This window comes from Nyctibius grandis, chromosome 4 (assembly GCF_013368605.1).
Source record: "Nyctibius grandis isolate bNycGra1 chromosome 4, bNycGra1.pri, whole genome shotgun sequence".
Classification (NCBI taxonomy): Eukaryota; Metazoa; Chordata; class Aves; order Nyctibiiformes; family Nyctibiidae; genus Nyctibius; species Nyctibius grandis.
The window spans coordinates 64,561,301-64,584,380 of record NC_090661.1 but is presented as its reverse complement, the minus strand read 5'-3'; the positions used below and the strand labels follow the sequence as shown (position 1 = coordinate 64,584,380).

Here is a 23,080-nt window from a genome sequence, read left to right as displayed (position 1 = left end):
ATTTTTTCCCCTTGGGAACCTACTCTAATGAATTTTGATTCATGTAAGGGTTTCTGGAGTCCTGTAGGTATCAAAGGAGTGTCCTAGGAGCATGTGAGTGTTTGCTTTTTGAATGCAAGGAGCCTTTGAATAAAGGTGAAAAAGCAACAGGCTTGAGTAAATGCAGAACAGTGCCCTTTTCTGGGGAGGTGAGAGGGGGTGGTGCAGTTTCCTTTTTAGCTTTCATTTCTTTGTGATACCAGTTGTATCTGGGAAGACAGAACTTGGAGAGGAAGAGGAAGGTTTAAAGAAGGGAATATGAAACCTTTGAAGATGATGGGCTGGGTGGCTAAGGTACTTTTTTTTAAGATGACTGCAAATAGGTGACTGTCAAGTGAGCGAAGCCTTTCCTTACAGCATGTCACTGATGTGAAGAAGCGTTTAGTGTCGTAAGTCTAGGTGCCACCTTCTAATCTGCCCAGCTAAACAAAGCTCACAAAAATAACACTGAGTATATTGAAGGACTCAGACCAGAAATTTCACTGTTTTGTTGGATGAATTCTCTCATCTGAAAGAAAGTACAGGGGGGGAGGAATAAGGGACTTAATGTTTCAGATGGATTGTGTGCCATCTGCCTTGTTTCTTAATGTCTGTCTGCTGAAGCGATAGATCTGTGATCAGCAGGTTGAAGGAAAACGATGGCTTTTCTATGTATGGCCACTCTATTTCCAGTATTGCAGAAGGTTCTTGGCTACCTCTTTAAATGTGATTTGGTAGCGTGAGCTTGTTCACGCAGATCTCTTTAGCTTGTATTCTGTAACAGTTATTAGGTTATATTAGAAATGTACTTTTAACCCAAATGGATAATATTTTCTGTAGAAAAATGATGCTGAACTAAAAATAAGCAAGGCTTACAGACATGACCTTTATCTTCAGCAGTTCAAAGGAAGCTGTTATTTAAAAGAAACTGCTATGTTTAGTGCTATTGAATTATAATCTAGATTCTTTCATCCTGGTTTTTGGACAGTTGCCACCATCATTTAACAGGTGAAAACAATGTCCTTTTTTTAATTCAGAAAGAAAATGAAAATGTGAGAAAAACATGGGTGTGAGATGTATGGAAATCTACTGGTGCCAATAGCTAATTGATTGCCAAAATCTGCAGTGGCATTTATAAATAGAAAAGTTGGAAAACGGTTTCCATCTTCAACTTGTATGAACATGCAGGTCACTTAAGAAATGGCTCTGAGGCTTCAGCTTAACTCTCAGCAAGGATCTACCTTCCATACTTTGATGTTCCAATGTAATTTAGAGCTGTTCTCGCATTAAATGTTATACCAAAAACAGATCTTAAAAGTAGCTAGATGACTACAGATTGTTAATAAAGGATTTGCCATTAGCTGTAACTGTACATCATCTGTTGGGCAAGTTTGTGTACCCCTTGTTTTGAGGAAGTCGTGATGTTGTGAAGTCTGCCATTTTCTTGTTGAGCTTTCATCAAAGAAATGGAAAATAAGTAGGGCATGACCTGATGTCTCAAAATTACCTGAGAGGTAGGAAATGATTTTTGTGGTATGGCTGGGTCTAGGTGATAGTTTTTGTCGTCGTGGGAGCAGTTCAGCAAAAGTAATAATTTACTGAATAATGAGCAAAATTACATCCTTGAGAAAAGCAAAAGCAACTTAGCTGAATCTTGCAAAGGTGGGAAACTGCAATCTTTCAAAATAAAAATAATAAAAAAACCCCCAGCCTTTAGCCATATCTAGGCTCAAAGTGTTTGGCCACTGTAATATCTTTTTTTTTTTCTTTGTTTTTGAGCCTGCAGTGGCAGACCATGTGGTCTTGTTGATTGACTTCACCAGCCCAAACTAGTAGGAAGGATTGTCAAAGAAGCAACACTGCCAAGCCACAATGATCAGTGCTTTCTGTATGTTTTTGCATCATTTGAAGTATTTTTTAAATTCCATTAAACTGTCTAGAGAAGAATGAAGTTTGACCTAATGACTTATAACTGGCTTAGGCTCAATCATCTCATGAAATTATCAAAGTTGAATATAGGGAAACCACAAGTTACAGTCTCCTTCCTTGATTAAAACTGCTGACTTGAGTATGTTTGGTTCTACTCATAAACTGTCAGTAGTCTTAACAGCTTCATCTTTCACTTCATTTTGAGCCAAGGTAGTATGAGTTTGGCAGAAGTCCAGATATGTCTCATATCTGGCCTACATTGTCATATTTCTGCCAGGATGATGGCATTTTCAGAAGTCTTTCTACTTTTCCTGTTGCCTCTGAATTTTTAAATTTCTCTTCCAAAGCAAAACAAAGGGGGTCGAATCTCTAGCACTGCTCAGCTTGTGTTCAGCTTCTGGAGCTGTGGTAGCACCTAGATTACGTCCTGGGAAATGAAAATCTTACTTCACACAACTGTGATTCTAAAGAAATTTTTGTATGTGTAGACTAACTGAAATGACTCAGAAATGGGATGGTAAATAGTGCTTTAACATGGATTCGTACAAGGTGAACAAAACAAGCATGCAGTTTTTAAAACTCACTTAAGTAAACTAATTATTTAATCTGAGTGCTTTGAACTGTCTTACTCTAGAATTGCTTTTGAACTACATGTGACAAAATTTTGGTTTTACAATGTTGGTGACTTTGTTTTTATTTAATCATGTATCTTATGTTTGTCCTGTTGAAAGAGACTTCTCAAACTTCCTGTCCAGTGCCCTGCCTTTTGTAGTCCTTGTATTCCACTTCAGCCCTGCTTGCGATGCTGTTTTCTTCTGTCCAGCAGTGCCTGCAGGTGCTGTGTGCCTCTCCCAAGTGGTTTTGCTCCCTTAATCTGTCACTATAAGGGCCAGAACCTACTCAACTATTATTTAGTACTTTCTTTACAGAGATGCAGGAACAAAAGCATGAGTTGCAAAATGAGCTACAACTACCTGGAGTGTTGAGGGTGTACTAGTGTTCTAGAGATCCTTTGTTAAGTGTTAAAGGCTTGCACAGTCTTCCTATCCTTTTCAGTAGGAGACTTACAAATATCACTAGTCTCTTTACTTGTGTTTTTGTGACAGTTGGGTGAATAACATGGTTAACATCAACATTTGGGAACTCTGCCTAAGCTTTAAAAAAAAAAAAAAAAGGCAGCTAGATTCTTGTAAACTCATTCTTGGGTACAAGGAGATCTGGTGAGGCATCTCAAAGCAGGTTGTTATAGAAAGACTGTAGAGAACTAACAAATTATCTTGGAGGACTAAAAAAAGGCAGGAAATACAAAGCCTGCTTCTAAAAATGGGGAGAAAGTAAGAGATGGGGAACTTCCATACTAGCTAGATCAGATAGAAATCTCAAAAGAACACTGAAATGGGTATACCATTTCTAAACATCTAGAAAATGCTCACAGATGAGTTACCGGCTAACAAGGACTTGTCAAGAGCAGATATAAATGTTATGGCTTCCTTCCAAAATTATTCCAGAAATTAGGAGAAATCTCATAAGCTGCTCTGAACAGTAAATGAGAAAGTCTTGTTTGAGCAGTGTGCTAGCTGCTGTGGCATATGACCATTTCAATTCCTGTAACCTGGATTAGCTATAGTCCATAAAAACTGTAGGGCTATTGTTTGGCCCTGCAGGAATCCACTTGGTGCCAGCACCTGGACATCATCTTCTGTCTCCTTTTTGGTGCAAGGTATTGTATCACAGCTTCGAGTTTCAAAGAACTTGAAAAAGTATTACAATTGCTGTGTGTCTCATCATATAAGTTCTCTTGCCTGTTATCGTAACCAGTATGCTTTTATTATGGTTTTTTAATGTCCTAGTGGTAAGCCTTCTGGAATTGTTGGCAAGTATTTCACAAGTAGAGATATTAAGTTAGACAAAGAATCCCATGTTTTGTTTCTTTATTGGTCAAGGAACGGAGGCACACTCTGCACTCGCTTCCTTCGAGGGTTAGTGGGTAAAAAGGCACAGAATATATCCTAAAGGTGGATGCTGCTTCCAGGAGAATGTGAGCAGGTGTAGAGGAAGTAAAAACATGTGGTACTTTAACCTGTGTCTACAGTAGTGTAGGTAGTGCAGACAAATTAGAACAGTAGATCAAAGCAGTGTTGAGAACCCAATATCAGTACTAAAAACACTTCATTTTTTTTTATTTTTTTTTTTTAATTTTAGAGTAGCTCTAGTCTGTTCTTGTGGACTGAATGCCTGTTTGCAGCTGGAACACATTAGGTGTGCTCCTGGCATACATTGTCTTACATTACCTTAGTTTGACCTAAAAGAAATCCAGCTCCTGTGTTCCAAAACAGCTCTGTGATGTGAACCAACACACCATCAACAGGACTGATCAGGCAGTTCACTCAAAAAGCATGCTCCTGGTGTGAACTAACGCAAATACAGACACACCCTTAGAGACACTTACTGCAAGTTAAGTGAGCAACTGTTCCCCATATGTTCTGGGTAAACAGTTTTGAGCTATCCCCTCTATCAGCTCCTTCACAAAACTCTAAGAGTGAGAATGTTAACTTTCAATGACTTCCTTTATTAGGGGAGAAAAAATCTTGTAGGGAAAGGTTTGTATCTTTTGGTCTGATAAGAATGCTGGGGGTGAGAGGAAAAGACAACAAGCTTTCAGGTAATTAAATTATTTGAGTTCATTAATAAGCATCTTTTCCTTCCCTATTCACAAAACCGTCATGCCTGTTTCAAAGGTAGGAAAGTGCAGAAAGCGCTTCTGTGACAAATCTTAGTGAATACTGTACTAGCTGTAACATTGAATCTGGATGCTCAGAATTGTAGCATCTCCTAACAGCTAGACCATATTGCTGCCTGCTATGCAACAATCTCTTAAAAGATTAAACAGACTTTCTTATAGTTATTTTAAGTAAATAACGAATATAAAGCTATTGTTCTGGCCTATGCAACACCATCCTGTTCACGTCATTAGAAGATTTAGTAGTTTTCCATTTAAGAGGGTTATTTCTCCCCCACCCCTGAATGATGCATTTTTCTTCTGCTCTTAATGTCACTGTTTTGCTTCGTTTTCCTGTGTTGAGTGTTTTGGCCACAGCTTCCAATTGAAATATGAGTGGGAGAAGCTCCCTCCAAAAAGCCTGCTTTAAAAATGACATGTAAATATGGCACAGTGATCTTCACTTCAGCTTTTGTAGGATGTGCAAGATACCAGTAAGATGTAACCTGTGGTAATTAAAGGCTTATAGCACATTGCCTATATCCTCCCTATGATTTCTTCAATTTATTTTTAGGCCCTGTATTTTGACCTAGACGTGAAGTAGTTTGGTTTTGATTTCCTTCACATTGATGGCTTAGGTGTACTTGTGCATTAAGTGCTGACAAAGCTGGGTAGCTAGGGGTAGATCAGGATTTATTTAGGTATCCTCTCATTCTTGTGTATTGCGAGCCTTTTTGTAAGGTTAACCAGAGTAGTGATTGGATGTGACCTGCAATATGAAGTTTCTCAGGCAATGTTTTGGCACAGAAAGTTCAGGACTCTCAAATAACCAGGAGCGATGGAACTAGGAGAGTAAACCATGTGTGAAGATAGTACAAAACAGCCGAGTTAATATTGATTGTTGAGAGCACCCTAACTTTTTGGTATGTAATAGGCGTCCTCCTTTTGGATAAGGAGTTAATCATGCAAGGTGCTGAGGGACCATGGTTTACAGACCATCAGGATCTGGGTACATATCTTTGCCTTTCTGCCTCACTTCTGTAACTGCCATTGTAGGATTTATTATAAAATCATGGAGCTTGGAAAGTCCAGTCCCCTGCCCAACGGAGGTCTGGTTAGATCAGGTTGCTCAGGGCCTTATCCTCACAAATAATATATCTGTTTACATACAGCAACGTGGGATCTTTTGAACACCTTGTGCCATCTGATTTGAAAATGCTCAATTTAAACCTAATTAAACCAATTTAAAGCTTTCACTAAATAATTATAACACAAGCATCCTGAGAGGAAAGCAAAGGCCTATTTTGTCTTTTTCCTGAATTATAACTGTTTCAAAAGAACACAGGGAAGGCACAGTTCTGTGGAAAAATCTCTGTTTATTGACCTTGACCAGTTTACCTTTTTTAATAGCCCCAGGAAAAGCAAAAAACCAAAATCTTCTGTTTCTTTCTCCTTTTCCCACTTCCCTCTCTGCTCCTGCCTCTGAGTACATAAGTATCTTTGAACTGAGCGTAGTGACAGGTGCTTCTGTAGGATTCCTTGACAATAAATTTACTACTTTAAACACACTGTGATTTACTGTAGATCTTTCTTCCTCATCCTGGAATTTAGCTGTTTAAAGCCCAACTTGCTTATTGTAACCAAGTATACACTATGAGTTGAATTATTGTGACTTTATCTACTTGTCAATGACAACAATATTTTTCCTGCACAGTTGCAGTTTCTCTAATCTCAAGACTGAAATGTTATCTAGAGTCTTTGCTAATATTAACTCCTGCCACCTCCCCTTCCTCCAGCCTTGTATTTAAATTATTGTTTTCTATTGCCACCAGACTCTCATCTAAGGAAAACGGAAGCTGTGAAGTGCATCTATAGAATTATTGGGATCTTTTATGCAAGTTCTTGGTTTCAAGATCACTAGCAGTTGTTCTTCTGTTCCTATTGCACTCTCTCTGTGTTAATGCTGACCTGAAGGGACACTTTGGTCTGGGAGCAGATGCCTGTACTTCAGCCTTCCATCAGGAAGTTACTAAACTGTAACAATCTCTTTATGGTGGCTTCTTTTGTACTGCTAATAACGCAGCAAGGGCTAAGATTAAGCCATCTCTGGTTTTGTTTTGTGTGAGTTTGGTTGTAAAGATGAGTTAGAGCTGATGAAGTCAGCAGAGGGGAAGGACAAAGGAAGTAGAATCTTGATTCCAATAAGAATTTTCTTTGTCCGTTGAACAATGGGAATCCTTATGAATTCTCTAAATCTAGCTTTTTTATTTATTCAGATATGAAAAAGATAGGATTGCAGAAACTTCCAACAAATTATTCTTAACTTGGGGAGGCAGGGAAGAAGTAACTTTAGCCCACCATTAACTGCACTAGCAGTTTACTTTAGGCTTTTACACAAGTGACTGTTACTTGAAAAGGGGTTCAGTTTGGGGTCTTTTATAGATGATGTTGCTCTTGTGTCTGTACCTTTTGGGCTTCTCGTGGATCATTAACCTTTTTTCATCCTTATGTTGTGGCTTGATTTTTTTTCTTATAAATGACGATGTGCCCATTTCTGAATTGACTTCACTTGATCACATCTTGCTCTAAGGGTGAGCTGAGATCCATGTAAACATTATCTTTTTAGAAGGAAGTGGAATTAAAGCTGCTCTAGCACCTGCTAATGTAGGATGCGACCAGACTTCCTGTTCAAGAGGAAATCCTAATTTACTCTTCCTTGTAAACTGAAGGCTGATCAGCTTACCACATAGTAACCTTTTGACTTGTAAACACTGTGTTCCTTTGGACTGCTCTTAGCCTCTAGAAATTATTTCTCTCAGGCTTGGTGGTAACTTTAACAGTAAACTTTGTGTTGAATATCATGAAAAAGCAGCAACCCTTTTCTGCTGAACTGATTTTAATGCAGTCAAGCATACCTACAAACTCAAGTAGGTACTTAAGATGCCTTCAAGTTCTAAGAAGGTGGCTGTATTTTTCTTTGCACTCTTAATCACCAGTGCAGTGTTAGACAAAGAAACTTGTTATCCATTCGGTATAGAAAACAAATTGAGTTATTGTGATTATTTGATTTGTGATGCAGACTTTCAGCCCTTGAAAATGCATGTTGTATGTGGGTGGGGAGTTGGCTCTGGCTAGGATAGCCATGGTGAATCACTGGCAGTAGTGCCAGGTTTGGCATAGATGGAGATTTGGGTTGGGGCCAGTAAAGTGAGTTACAGTGCTTTTTTTATTGTTTATTACCAGCCCCTGAAAAGATTTTTCTGTCCTTGAGGAGGAAGGAAGAGATCAAATTTAGCAGGAGCTGTATTTGTTTCCTCTTACTGCTAATACAGCAAAAGCAAGCTGCTTCTGAAATACGTGTGTTCTCCAGGCTTCTGACAGCCTTGCTTAGTCCAGAGGGCTACAACCGCTCGTCTAGGTATGGAGCTGAGGCTCTCCTTAGGGATCCTGCAACTGCGGTTTTGAATGAGGAGCAGATACTGGAACTAAAAATTGAAAGTAGTTATAAAACTTTATACAAAAAAAAAAATAATCACCTTGCAAAGATCTGCATCTAGATTCCTTCTGCCTATGTAAACAGTGGAAATTTAAATAATATGATGCCAGCATAACCTGTTCTATTCCTTTGGGGATTGACACAGGTTACTGAAATGGTGGAAGTGCATTGATTCACAAGGAACCAAGACTCCTTGTTTATACTTCTTTTCCTTGTCTTCTGTCACCACACCCCAAAGACTTAAGAATTTATTTTCTGTTCCTTTATGGTATTCAAAGCATGTTGATAATAGAATGGTGGTGTTAAATCTAAAAAAGTACAGTTTCCTTTCTAATGCTTTTCTTCTCTAGGCATTAGGGCTCCACTGGCATGTAACTCCCATTCAATGTGTTCTTATGCATCTCTGTTGCTAGTATGACTCTTCAATTATTTATGAGAACAGGCAGAACATTTTTTTTGTTGGCTCAAAAGAGCAAGCCTACTATTTCTTTTTTTATTAGTGTATATGGAATATGTTTTTTAAAAAAAGCATTAGCCTATGTCCTTCTTTTTAAGTTCAGATTTTAGCACTTTTCCCGTAGCATAAACAGTTGTTTTGTTATCAGAATTCTGTTACAGATAACATAAAGATACTGGTCTCTGAAGAAATCTTGTGACGGAATTTCAACTCTGTGTAAAACAAGTGAATTGCTAATAGCTTTAGTTTCTGTTCTCTCTCCTCCTTTCTCCAAAGAGCACCCTTTTCATAATGTCACTAGAGAACACTGAGGATATAATAGTTTCTCAAGAGAAACCTTTTTACAGATTTATTCTAAGTCCTGAGAAAATTGACAAGGCAGCTGCATCTCTGGCTGCCCTAGTCTTTCAAGACTGTAGCACTCCAGAACAAACTAGCTAATATCTTGAAATTTATCTTCATAGACAGAAAAAAGCTATGGTGCTTGATGCAGCAAGCCAGCAGTGTCCTTTTGAAAAGTAGTTTCAACTTCTTTATACCAATTACAATTTTTATCCTAGTGCGAGATGATTATGTGAAGATGGAACTTCTTGTGAAAGAACAACTAATTTATGTACAGTTATTGTAATGCATAGTGTTTAGTGTTGCTATGGTGTGTAATACGGTTGTGCAGGATGAGTTCCAGTAAGGACATTCAACAAGACTAGAATGTCCCTTCTAAACAGGAGAAATAAAGTTTTGTTTTCTGTTGCACATTGAACAGTTGACCTTGTTCTTGAGAATGGTAAGTGTAGTGTTCTAAATACCTGTAATGATGATAATTAAGCATCATGTTGCTAACTTTTAACATGTGAACTTACATCTTAGGTGTCATTATGGTTGGCAAGGACAGTTCTGTGATGAGTGTGTCCGCTACCCAGGCTGTGCTCATGGGAGCTGTAATGAACCATGGCAGTGTAATTGTGAAACCAACTGGGGTGGCCTGCTCTGTAACAAAGGTACTTAACATTAATGTACAGGAAAAATAAGTTGCATGATTAACTGATAACTCATTAACCATTTTTTTCCTGCTAGTGTGCAACTATCTGAGTATTTATAATGATTTTACGGCAGACAATGTCATATAAAAAGTTTAAGACAAAAGGCTTGAAATGGTCCTGACTCTTAATTCATGCAGTTGTCTCTTGCTCATCATTCACTGTTCTGTGAATAGTAATGAGATGACAAGCTAGCTAATGGAATATGGGGATGATGTCAGTGAATGATATTCAAGCCAGAAAAGCATCTGTATGTCTGACTAGGGATTAAAATAGTAAGATTTGTGTTCCCTGTTGATTGACACTCTTCTCTGTCCAGATCTGAACTACTGTGGAAATCACCATCCCTGCCTGAATGGTGGAACCTGTATGAATACTGAACCAGATGAATATCGCTGTGCTTGCCCAGATGGCTACTCTGGAAAGAACTGCGAAATTGGTACTTTTGGATATTGCATGTATCTTAAGAAATCTGAAACTGTTTTAGGAATGGCTATGTTCTAGTTAGCCAGGTGGCATTTAATATGCTCATTGTTGCTTTTTTTTTTTTCTTTTGTAGAGTAGAAGGGCTGTTTTCTCCTTTCCAAAAGCTAGCTTGGTTTCTGAAAGGGGAAATGTGAAAAGTGATGGTGTGTAACTTGTCCTCCTAGCTTGATGGTTACTTTGTGTGACAGTGGGGATATGCCAGCTCTGTCTCTCCTGTCTAGTGCCTTAGGCTGGCTATTCAAAAAACCACTGAAGACAACAGAAATGCTGCAAGATTCCCTTGGATTTAGATAAGACTGAGAATGTTTCTTCCCTTTTGGTTTCTTCACTTCCTTAATCCAAATGTGCAATTGGGTTATAGTCTCATGGAAATGGATTATAGGTGCACCTTTCCCTGTTACTTTTCTCCCTGCTACCCATTTTCTTGCATTCCGGCTTGCTTGCAAATGTGAATCTTATACAAGCTGAGGACTAAGGAAGGTGGTAGTGATGGACACTTCAGTTTTAACTGTGGTGTGGGGTTTAGGCCAAATTTTTAGCTGCCTGAATGTGTTGACTATCCCTTTGATCAAATGAAATGTGATTTTTAAAATCATATTTTAATATGAGGCTCTCAATACATTTGGATTAATAATGCAGATGTTAACTACTCTGGAAATGTGCTCAAGCCCTCCTACAGAGCAGCCTAAATGAAAAGTTAAGGGTCTTCCCTGCTCCCATCGGTAAAATGGAGGAAAATATTTCAACCATGCTTCTTGACTAGAGGCTAATAAATCTGTGCCTATCCAACATGAAAAACTGCTTCCTATCTCAGCCACACTACAAAGATAGCTTATTGCTTTTTTCATGCGTATCTGTGTATGTGTTACACAAAGACCAAAATTTTCATGTACTGGAGACTATTTTGGTGTTTGGAGACTTTTCCTGACTATTCTGTCTCTGAAGATAAAGGGGCGAGTGTGCAGTTTCTATTTCTTCCCTGTCTTGCTTGAAAGATTTGATGTCTGGAGAAAAATGAAAACTTTTAGTTCAACTTTTGCACCTCTAGTATTCAGTTGGGTGTTCTGCAGTGACTTTCTTTGCCATGATGGGCTGTTAAATCCTTTTCTTTTTTTTTTTTTAATTCCCAGTCTTCTGATTTTGAATTTTGGTATTCCTTGATAGTTATAAGTGTAGATGGAAAGAACACATTTTTTTTCTTTCACTTAAGTGTTTGGCCTTAAGTTCACTAAACTATTATCACCAGAAGGTTTTCACATTTATCAGGATGTAGATCTTCTTTGAACCTCTATAAAGTGCTGTGTGGTATTAATGATACTATCAAAACTTGCATCTTGCTTCAGCTGGTAGAATGTGATGCAAAGTTTTGGCTAAAATGGATGAAATCTTGTCTTAGCTTGCCCTGAAAGTTGTGAGGAAGCACCTTGACTCTCCAGATGAGGAGGCAGTAATAGAGCGCGCCATACATTTGATAAGTTGTATACTGATTATTAGCAGTAGGTTGGTATATGAGCTGCTTTAGGTACTAGTACCTAACATCATAGACAATGTAAATTCAGTTTGCAAACTATAGATAAAATCCCTGAAAGATTCCAAAATAAAAATGCTAGCAACAATTAGAAAGCCTTACCTAGTAAGGGGTTTGTTTTCTTCTTTCCGAAAGCTTCCTTGGCTTCTGAGAGGGAAAATATCAAAAGTGATGGCATACAACTTGTCCCTCCTCAACTTGATTGTTGCTTAGTGCAGCTCCAGCAAGTGTTACAGCCCTACATGGAGTGACAACAAGCAGTACTGCCTATAATTGCAAGTAGTTCTATTTTTCTCTGTTTCCAAGGAACAGTATTAGAATGAAACTAAACAGACCTTTGCTACTTAAACTACTACTGCTGTTCAGACCTCTGCATACAGCATATCTGTTTTGTCTCACTGAAGAAAAAGAAACAAAGTGCTGGAGCATGCCAGAGGTAGAAGTGTGTGGCTGGAAGCAGTAGGTTAATGGGGGGCTTCTCTAGCTCCTGGTATATTGAGATACGAGTGACGTGTCTACCTTCAAACTTTCTAGTCAGTAGATGTGAAGGATGATACACCTTCAGTAAAATCCTGCTTCAGTTTCCTACTGGGAATCTTAGAGGGAGTCTCCAGACTTTTGTACAGGTGTGTCTCCACTGCTCATGCTTTTGGTCGCTTTTAATCAGAACGCAATTTCTAAGTATGTAGGTTTTCCTTAATTGATATTGGAAGCGTATTTAGCAAGAACTTTCCCTCTTTCTTCCCAGCGGAGCATGCTTGCGTATCTAATCCTTGTGCTAATGGTGGAATTTGTCATGAAATTTCATCAGGCTTCAAGTGTCACTGTCCATCGGGGTGGAGTGGACCAACATGTGCTATTGGTGGGTATGCATTTACTGATGACTGACCCATGGGGTTGGAAGGGTTGATACAGCTTACTTGATAGTCGTGCTCTGTGGGTATAGAATTTGGTGGTAGTGTTTTACCTTACCTGTCTTCTTACAGCTCTGTGTTGGGAGCCTCTGAAAAGATTAATGGTACTGTACAACCAGCAGTATCTGTTTGATGCAGTTGAGATCTAGAGGTTATGAAAAAAAGTATAGCTGGACCATACCCAAAAAAATGCCCTGTTGCCAAAGCTTCTAGGACAATTTCTGACTCTTTAGCTGGACTAAAGCAAAATATGGAATGGATTTGTTTTAAGAGATATAAATGTGAACATGAAAGGTTCTCCCCTTCTTAAAGTAGTAGAAGAGTAAATTACTCACTTAAATGCTTAAGTGTCTGGTTTGGAAGATGGTGAAGTAGTTGAAATATATCATGGACCTATCTAATAGGTTTGCATGTTGCCTGTGATTTGGAACACAGGATTTTTATTCATTTTTCAACAGCAACTGTCCTCAAAAAAAAAAAAATACTAGCTAAGCTTGTGTCATGATCTAGGAACTGACTTTCAATGAATGTGTTAATTGTTGGCAGATTAACTGAATCATCTTGGTGTTTGCAGATGGGGGAGAGAGGAACTCTGAAATTTTCTATCTCAAAGATGTGAGAAAAGCCTAAGTAAAAATTAGGTTAAAAATATTAGTCTATTCCTAAGCTTATTTGTTTGTACATTCTCCCCCTTCATTTCAAACTAACTTTAAAAAAGAAAAAAAAAAGGTTAAGCCAAATTGTAAGCCGTGTAATGGAAGGCACACACTCTGACTTTCCAGATATTGATGAATGCGCATCTAACCCTTGCGCTCAAGGAGGGACCTGTATTGATGGTGTTAATGCATTTGAGTGCATATGTCCACAACAGTGGATTGGAGCAACATGTCAGCTTGGTAAGTAATTACCTTCTAAAGTTTTGAAGACCACTGGAGATTATTCCTAAATAATGAATAACTCTGTGTAAGTGTGTTTCTGGCATGATTTTTATTGAAGAAAACATTGAAGATGTGTGTTGCTATTGGTATCTTAGCTCTTCTTTAGTAGATCTTAAAGCCAGAAGTTTCAAGTGAACCTGTAACTATTTAAGCCCCAACTTAAGCTTACTTACCATAGTTCTTCTAGAATGCCCGATAACTTTTCTGTCTCAAAATATAGCATTGGTGATGGTAACTCCTTCTTCGTGGTGGCAGAACAGTGACTATAAGCTTGTGGAGGCAGGAAGGGATTTGCCCTGACTAACATATTACCTTTTTGAGTTTTGGCAAAGGGAAAAGTAGGATAACATGCATGTATGTGCTAATACAGACCAGTATGCATTAAAAACCTGTGGTATGTAAATGGTTTTAGTGCCCTACCAATGTATAATATGAGCTTCCGATGCTTGGATTGCATGGAAACTTTGCTTGGTGCTGTGGTAATCTGTTTCTGGGTTTGTTCTTTATTCTCTTCTTTCTTTTATCTTCTTTCACAGATGCTAATGAGTGTGAGGGGAAACCCTGTGTTAATGCTTACTCTTGCAAAAATCTCATTGGTGGATATTACTGTGACTGCATTCCAGGATGGACAGGAGTAAATTGTCATATCAGTTAGTATTTCTTTAGTATATATGTTGACCCTAGGATGCTTTATTCTTTAAAGAAAGTTTTGTGATGAATGATAGTATACACACTTGTACAAGAAAAAATGCCTGTTGTCAGGATTTTCCTAAAGTCCAGTAATGTAAATTGAAAATACTGTTTGAAAAATTATTTAGAGATGTAATTAATGTTAAAATGAGCTTACATACACACTTACATAACTCTGATAAATCTCTCCCTACTCACTCATCCCTGTTTCTGAATGACATCATGTACTTATTCAATTTAAAATACTTTTTAGCAAAATATTAGATATTAAATTAGCTGATAGCAATTGGTTTAACTTCTATTACACTGTAATAGAAATATGTAATATGTAATTTTCTATTACATAGTCTTTAAGAATCTCTTAAGACATCAAGCATTCTTGTTTTCCATTGAAACATGTAGAAAAATCCTTTCTGAAAATCATTTGTTCTGTGTTTTTATGCTAGACCTGTACTTCACAGCTTAGTCTGCAAGTATAAATTCTAATACCTTGCATATTTTATCCATAGATATTAACGACTGTCATGGACAATGTCAGCATGGAGGGACTTGTAAGGTAACTCTTGTTTATTACATTCCATGTGGAAAATAAATCTTGTTCTGGCTAGTTATGAATTCTATAGTTTGTAATTACAGGTTGATTAAATGAGGTTAAGCGTTGCAAGTGTAGTGTTGCACTTGCAGACTCTTGCACCATTTCACAAAATAATTTTATGTGGTGCTACTGCTGTTCACAAATCCAGAATATAGACATAACTTGAATTCTTGTGTGCAAGTTTTATCAATAAACAAATCTTTCTACTTCTGCTTTTTTCCCCACTATGTGAAGGATGAAGTGAATGGTTACCATTGCTTATGCCCTCGTGGTTTCACTGGAAAAAACTGTGAGACAGAAACAAATGAGTGTGAAAGCAATCCATGCCAAAATGGAGGCCGTTGCAAAGACCTGGTGAATGGATTCAGTTGCCTGTGTTCACAGGGCTTCTCAGGAGTCTTCTGTGAGGTGAGGGCAGTGGTGACATTACTGCAATACTTTTCATGGATTGAATTCTTGAAAGAAACATATCTCCGGGTTTGAATGGGAGTAACCCAAGGCTAAAGCATTACTGACTGACGTAGCTGTTACTTGACACTCTGAATAAGCAAATTTATTGTGCAGTGCTGTCATAGTAGCTGTAACACTTGAATTTGCAGCCTGGTAGACTGCAAGTTGTTGCACATAGGTGTTGGTTCTAAACCTTTTAAGGCTGCAAGTATTCCTTAAGCTTGAAACATTTTCATTTGCAATTTTCAGGACCTGTGTCCTTTTGTTACATTAGAATGTTTTAAGACTTCATCCTAATAGCTCTGAAGTACATAACTGAGTTAACTTTCAAGTAATCCTACTGCTGTTGGTAGGAGTATCCACATAATTAAAGGCAGGCAGATACACAAGTATTGGCTCTCAGAACTTTCTGTTTGAGAACATTTTAGGAACATGTAGTTCTAGTGCTTAAATAAGGATTCAGATCTGAAATACTGAAGTGCTAGTGATAATTCATAAAGGACTTCATGATAATGAAGGTCTACCTCTTTCTAGGGAGGACATTAGACTTTTCAATGTAAAATTATATTGCCCTAAGCATGTACTCTCTGGCTTTCGCTGATAGCCACATTCGTGTAAGTAGTGTTATGGCTAGCAAGACAGTGTCAACTGGAGGCATTGGATTAGAATTTTGCTCCAGGATTTTTTGTGGAGAACATTGGAGTGATCTCCCTTAAATGCTGAAGTAATTTTATTCTGTATTATTTGCATTGTTAAAGAAACAATGGCCTCCTTTTAGTCAAAATTAAAAAGTATTGCAGATACTGACCAGTTTAATAAAACTGGTGCAGTAACTAATAGCTCATGTTCCATTTTTGCATAAGAATCATAGCTTGAGTGCTCTTCTCTTGGCTGATTCATACCATACTGTGTAATTAAAGTTTTAGCAGATCTGTTTGAATAATAGGGGGGGGAGTTGGCTGCCTGCCTTGTGCATTGCAGGAAATATCTTCCATTGATTCCAGATGCTAAAGTACCAGCTACTGAACTTGCATTGGGAAGGGGAAATTTACAGTAATGGAAGGAAACAAATGGAGACATCTGATAGAGGAGATCTGAGAATCTTTCTCAGACCTTAGCTATTTTTTGTAGTTTGCTTTGCATGTTCCATGTGAGAGTGCAAAATAGCTTGCTGAAAATCTCTCTATTGCAGCTGGAATTGTACATGCTCCTCTGAATTAAATACTTAATACCTTTCTGTTCTTTCTGTTTTGGTTAGCTTTGAATTTTTCTCCTATTTAGCTACAGAACTACTACAAATAGTGACCAAACCCACTATCAGACTTAATTTTATGTCTGTAAGCTTCAGAAAGCTATCTTTCTCATAAGAAAGATGTGAAGAGGGAAAGATTAACTTGAGGGGAGGAAAGCAATCATTAAGAATAACAATTTGGAGGAAAGATACTGATGTAACAATATCCCTTCTGAGGCGGCTTTGTGGGTTTTGAGGTCTATTTAGGGCATCACCAGTCAGTGATCTTATGTGTCAGTCTAAGCTGTAGAAGCAGAATTGCTTTGCTACAGCAATTTGTCTGTTAAGGGTTATATTATGAAAGCTATGCTTAAATTTTGCTTTTTGAATCAGGTGGTTAGGTAGTGTTCAAAAAGTACATTTCTGTGTGTAAATTGGCATGGTGATAGTATTTGTTAAGAATAAGACCCTGAGCTTGGGCTAACTAGACCTACTTTGAGGAGGAGGTGGGAGTAGCTGACCTCTAGAGGTCCCTTCCAAGCTATGTGGTCCTGTAATGAATTCTGTGTGTTGAGATGGGAAGAGTAGTTGCTCTATAGAATAGGATTTTTTTAAGGTTCTGTGTATTTTAAGTATCTTGCAGCTACAAAGTTGACAAGTGCACTGGTATTTAACTTGTGTTGTAGCACTCAGTATGTAGGTGTGAAGGACAGAGATGTGACTTACAATGATCCAGAACAGTCACAGTAAGATGTCTTTTAACTTAGCAAAGAACAAGCCATTATTGCACATGTGCTTATTCAGTCTCCTGCAAAGGAATATCTTTTTAGCAGTATCAGAAATGCTTTGTATTTGGATTGACTGAAGTAACCTGAAGTTTCTTTCTGTGTTGCTGGATGAAATGCAATATATATGACTCATAAACCTTAAAACTTGAGGTTCCTTGTAAATTAGCTTTGTCTGTGTCTTTGGCAACACAGATAATGCTGCTTACGCCTGGGAAATGAAACAGCTGCTGCTAACTGTGGTCTCTCTTACAGATGGATATTGATTTCTGTGAACCTAACCCTTGCCAGAATGGGGCTAAATGCTATGATCTGGGAGGAGATTATTACTGTGCCTGCCCTGATGACTATGATGGAAAGAATTGTTCTCATCTCAAGGACCACTGCAAGAACAATTCTTGTAAAGGTACCTGCTACTCTCCAGAAACTTGTCGTAATGTATTAGTGGTACATTAAAAAAGAAAAGTAGTATTTTTGGGAATAGCATAAGGCAGAAACATCTTTATTGCACTCACTTGGACTTTGTGAAATAGTGAGGCAGTGAGAAGTGCTTGTATCAGTCCTTATTTATTAAGGGGTAGAGGCTAACTTACACTTAGCATAACTTTTAAATTGTGATTAGTCTTAAATTTTGGATAACTTTTTTAAAAATAAAAACTGATTGGTGATGCAGATTATTAGTCTGATAACATACTTCTCATTCTTAGTAATAGACAGCTGTACAATAGAAGTCTTCACTAATGCTACCCAAGAAGGAATCCGTTTCATTTCGTCTAATGTTTGTGGGCCTCATGGACGGTGTATTAGTCAGCCAGGAGGGAATTTTACTTGTGCCTGTGAAAGAGGTTTTACCGGAATATACTGTCACGAAAGTAAGTGGGAGTTTTCTTCTAAATTATTTTGTTGCTCTAAAACTTCCTTAAAAGTTTTTGTTATGTAGCTTTACAACATAAAATAAAATGTTAAGATTTTTATAAAGTTGCACAGAGTGTTGTTTCAGGTGTACGGCTTGAAATCCAGTTTCTTCTGGTAAAAGTTGTCTCTTTATAGTGGTTCACACTTTTTCTGTGAAAGAAAACTGGTTTTTGTCCAACTTCAATGTGAATGTGTCTGTACCACTACCTTTATATACAATCTCACAAGAAGCCATGGATTTCCCCAACATGGGGATGATAAAGAAGGGACAGACATTGACAGCACAGCTTAGGAGCATGTGTATTGCTGTTCCGGGTATTTTTTGAACACCTGGATATTTTTGCCAGGTAAACTTAATGCTCTGGTTTGATTTTCTACATGAGAGAGAATAAATCTAGAAACCTTAGCAGGTTTGAAAACAGATGTTTGAGTTGTTCTTTTGTATGTACAAATGGAGCAGAACTTTGTGCTGCTTTTCCTAGAGACATAAGTGTAGATCACTCCTCTAGGTAGGTGAAGACAGCCTTGAGCAATGATTGTTGACTTTTTGTCATAGATATCAATGATTGTCTTGGGAAACCTTGCAAGAATGGTGGGACATGCATCGATGAAGTTGATTCGTTTAGATGTTTCTGCTCAAGTGGCTGGGAAGGAGAATTGTGTGACACAAGTGAGTAGTGCTAAGCATTGCAGGGTCAAATATTACAGCTTTGCTGTAACAGCGATGTTGGTACATGGTTAATAATAATGAGGTAGTTTCTCTGTTCTATAATTACAGTCTACCCAGTGTTGTTTGCAAAAGTATTTTCAAGAATTTTGGGTAGCAGCTCTACAAGGCTCAGTTCCTTTAGTAGGACTGTAATCTGATTCTTTCGTATAGTACAGGATGTATCTCGGGAGGAGAGAACTTCTCCTGAGCAGAGACAAAAGTGAATATACCCTGTTAGGGGGTCTACTCATTATATTGCTTTTATTGCTATACACATATATACTTTGTACTTACTGTACGTAAAGGTTTGTGCCTTACCCAATTTACTCATACACAGTAGTTTCCAAACTTGAAAAGCTTTTTAGCTTTAAGCCAGTGCAAGCTGTAATGTGCTTCCACCTTACTGAAGGAAATTATAAATTTAATATTTATTCCTGTAGTAAGAAAAGAACTGTTGAAGCCTGAATTTTTACTCGATGAATAACAGGGGTCTCGGTGTTTTGTATTCTGGGTTCAGTGGGAACAGGCCTTTACTCTTGCTAATCCTGGCTTGAGACATTGGGCCTTGGTTGAGAAAGAAGTGTACTAGGCCAGTTCACAGTTAAGTTACCTCAGAGCAAACTGCAGTTGTTTTTTTTTCTGCTCTGAAGGAAGCCCCTTTTAAAACATGACCGCAAGGACTTGCTGAGACTTATTACAGGACATGCACCAATTGGGATGTGAAATAAAGACTGAGAAGCTTTTGGCAGCTGTTGCTGTCAAAAGAGCTTTTTGTGTGATTTAGATGAAGTTTGGTCTGGAATAATTATATTCTACCTGTTAAAATATCTGTCTCAAGTGAGAAAAATTTTCTCTAAATTCATGTATGTGTGTATATGTATGCTTAATGTGTGTATACACACACATGTGTATGTGTATATATGATTAAGTCATCTAATGGCTTTAACTCTGTATTTCGAGACAGTTAAGGCTTCCTCTACTGCTTTAATTATCTCATATGGATGTCCTGGGTTGGGACTCCTTTTCAGGACATTGTGGTCACTACTAGAAGGTTTTCTCTGAAGTTCAGAGTATAGCTGTTTGGAAAAATGAAACTACTTTGGTGCTCTACTTAAAAGCCATACTGAACAATACTTTTTCTCTTAAGCTGTCAGAAAATCTTTCATAATTCATGTTGCTCTGTATTAAATCAGTTTTTTTTCCTTGCTTATATAAAGATAACCCCTTAACAATTAGGAACACTGTCTTCCTAAACAATACACAATTTATTTCCTTTATAAAGAAGTATTTTATACTTTCTCATGGCCTTGGCTAGGCTAGATCATCTAATTTGAATTACTTTTTCTAGATTTCAACGACTGTTCTCCTAATCCATGTCACAACGGTGGTCGATGCATTGATTTGGTAAATGACTTCTATTGTGAGTGTAAGAATGACTGGAAAGGCAAAACTTGCCATTCACGTGAGTGTTCTTTACTTTGATCTTTAGTTTACCCAAAGATTTGTTTTCTTTCTTCTCATGAGACTAGAGTTCCTGAAATTTAAAATAAAACAATTGCAGTGAAATAATAGGCATATTTTCATTACCTCTTCCAGTTTCCCAGCAACAAATTGGAACGTTTAAAAATTTTTTTCCTTCATGTAGTGAAATAGATGTAAGAGATGCCCTTAGATTCCAGTCTTTTCGTTGTTTACTGTAATACAGCAAGTAGAACTATGTTTGTAGTACTGTTGCATTTAAATATGAAGTCTCTTTAAAAGTAACTTTGTGATTAGAAAGTACCTAATCTTAAAATTCAGCAAGACCAATGGAAATTAAATCTCTTTTCTTGTTATGTATAGGCGAATACCAATGTGATGCGAATACTTGTAGCAATGGTGGAACATGCTATGATGATGGAGATACATTCCGCTGTTCATGTCCTCCAGAATGGATAGGAAGTACTTGCAACACTGGTAAGCTTTTTAAATCCTCTACAGATAAAGCCAGAAAAAAGTGGAGATGTGTTTAAATAATACTTAACTATTCAGTAAATAGGCACACTGTTCTTCTAGCTGGCTAGTTCAAATCTGTTCCAGTTGGCTGGTGACTGAAGTTTGGAGTAATTTCTTCCGCTCACCTGACATGATACTGATTTTTAGGAAGCTGTTCTCTGCAGGCTACTTATATGGTCTTTTACATGGCTTCTCCTAAGCGGAATTGGAACACTTGGACTTGTCTTGATTTCTCTACTAGCCTTTAGAGACCCCGTGTAAAGGTTTTTCTTGGGAACTTAGTCTCCAGCTTTGCTTGAAGGTTCATAATATGAATAAGTTTGTGATTGAAAGGTATGTGAGCAGATGTGCTCAGGAAAAATAAAATAAAGTGATTCTTCCTAGGGGATTTGTAGGGTTACTGCCTGCTGTAGGGAGCTACTCTTGATCTTTTTGGAGATTGAATGTAGTCTCCATGGTACATTTTTCTGAATATGAAACTTCCATTAGCACCAAGAAGTTGGATGAAGGTGATTTAGTATAGTTTTTCTACTTTTCAGGTACAATTGTGGCATTTAATCAAAATCTGAACTTTAAATGCTAGTATTTTGTTATGAAGTACACCTCATGACCTGGGTAACTCACTGCCAAAGTAGGGATTTAGCAGTTTGGAAGATGCTTACACAGATGGGGAAAAAGTAGATAACATTTTCTTATAAAACTTCATAGTTCCATCAAACAATTTAATTGTGATGATGGTGAAGGTAGGCGAGAGATTATCATGCGATGTGACTATTTATTATGGAGTCTTTTGACCTTCTTGTAAGTCTTACGCTGTCGATTTAAATGCTGTTCAGGATTGTGATATCAACATATCTAGATGATAGATACTTTTTGTTTTCTGTGCTAAAAAGAGACCTTTTCTGTTTTCAAAGCTAAAAACAGCAGCTGTATTCCAAACCCTTGCGTGAATGGTGGAACATGTGTTGGCAGTGGAGATTCCTTTTCTTGCATCTGCAAAGAAGGATGGGAAGGACGTACATGCACACAGAGTAAGGCTTTTCTCCTTTCTTCCCCTGCATTCCCCTGGGATATGAGGAGTGTCTGGCACAGAGCGGTTAACTGAAACAAAGCAAGTTTATAGAGTTCATGTGCCAAAATATCTGAGTCATTCAGGGTGGGAGGTAGGTAAAGATGATGCTCGAGTAATGAATGAAGAACTTGTCAAGCTTCTTTTTGCACCTAGTCTCTGCCAAAATAAGACTTTCATCCTTCTATAAAAATACAACTTTGGGGACATGCGCAGAACAAAAAAAGTCCTTGCAGAAATACTAATTGTAATAATGAAAAGTATGTGTAAAGGCAGGCAGTTGTGTATATTCTGTCATTTTCTTTGAGGATAGCAGTTAAGTACTTTGACATACCAGTACAATGAATTGGTTAGGTGGAGTAAAGCCTGCAACTTTGACTTCTATTTTTTTTTTCCCTGAGGCGTAACATAGAGAGGGAAAAGAAAAAAATCTAAATTTGAGCTCTGTTTTTACTGTAAATCTATTGTGGAATTACTGTTGTATAGATGTATGCTCTAATTAGCTGTTTTAAAGCTGACAGTGCTTGTGTAAGTGCTAACAAATAATATGGAGCAGTTTATAATGGGAAATACTTGTTTAAGAAATCTGGCTAGATGCACGTGTACATATGAAGTGCCAAAGTCGTAGTAATCCCTTAGAAAGCTTTTAGAGCCTGGTTGAATTATCCACTACCAATGCAACTGATACCCTGTTTTATTTCTGTTATGTTGCCATCATCCCGCTCATCAGTCTGTGCTGTTGATATATCAAAATACACTGAAGTTGTAAAGTTTTGCATTTGTCAGTCTATTCATAAAATTTAAGGTATTTCATTGCTCTGTTAGGTCTAACTGAACTTTCTTTGCAAGTGTGGAAGAAAACATGCAATTCTGTATTATTTTTCTTTGCTTATGAAATATAGTGTCTCTTGAACTAGAATTTTATACCGTAGAAAATAAATATGCCCCTAGTTACACTAGTTTGTATTCTTCTTTTTTATAGATACCAATGACTGCAACCCTCATCCATGGTAAGCATGTGAACTCCAGTTCTGTACCTATTGTGACAATAAAACTGAGCACAGTAATACGGATTTCCATTCAGGATTAGAACTAATTCTACCCTAAAATAATTGAAGC

The 23,080-nt window shown here is 37.6% G+C and overlaps 1 protein-coding gene across 1 annotated transcript in view; it reads left to right on the top strand.

The window, feature by feature from the left end:
• JAG2 (jagged canonical Notch ligand 2) overlaps positions 1-23,080 on the top strand; it is a 73,985-nt gene that overhangs the window by 37,531 nt on the left and 13,374 nt on the right. Inside the window, exons 6-19 of the mRNA XM_068399272.1 lie at positions 9,487-9,617; positions 9,976-10,095; positions 12,419-12,532; positions 13,367-13,480; positions 14,059-14,172; positions 14,722-14,768; positions 15,042-15,215; positions 17,529-17,679; positions 17,981-18,145; positions 18,745-18,858; positions 20,246-20,359; positions 20,740-20,853; positions 21,807-21,923; positions 22,944-22,971. Of these exons, the coding sequence (XP_068255373.1) occupies positions 9,487-9,617; positions 9,976-10,095; positions 12,419-12,532; positions 13,367-13,480; positions 14,059-14,172; positions 14,722-14,768; positions 15,042-15,215; positions 17,529-17,679; positions 17,981-18,145; positions 18,745-18,858; positions 20,246-20,359; positions 20,740-20,853; positions 21,807-21,923; positions 22,944-22,971 (1,617 nt within the window). The remainder of the gene's footprint in view (positions 1-9,486; positions 9,618-9,975; positions 10,096-12,418; positions 12,533-13,366; positions 13,481-14,058; positions 14,173-14,721; positions 14,769-15,041; positions 15,216-17,528; positions 17,680-17,980; positions 18,146-18,744; positions 18,859-20,245; positions 20,360-20,739; positions 20,854-21,806; positions 21,924-22,943; positions 22,972-23,080) is intronic.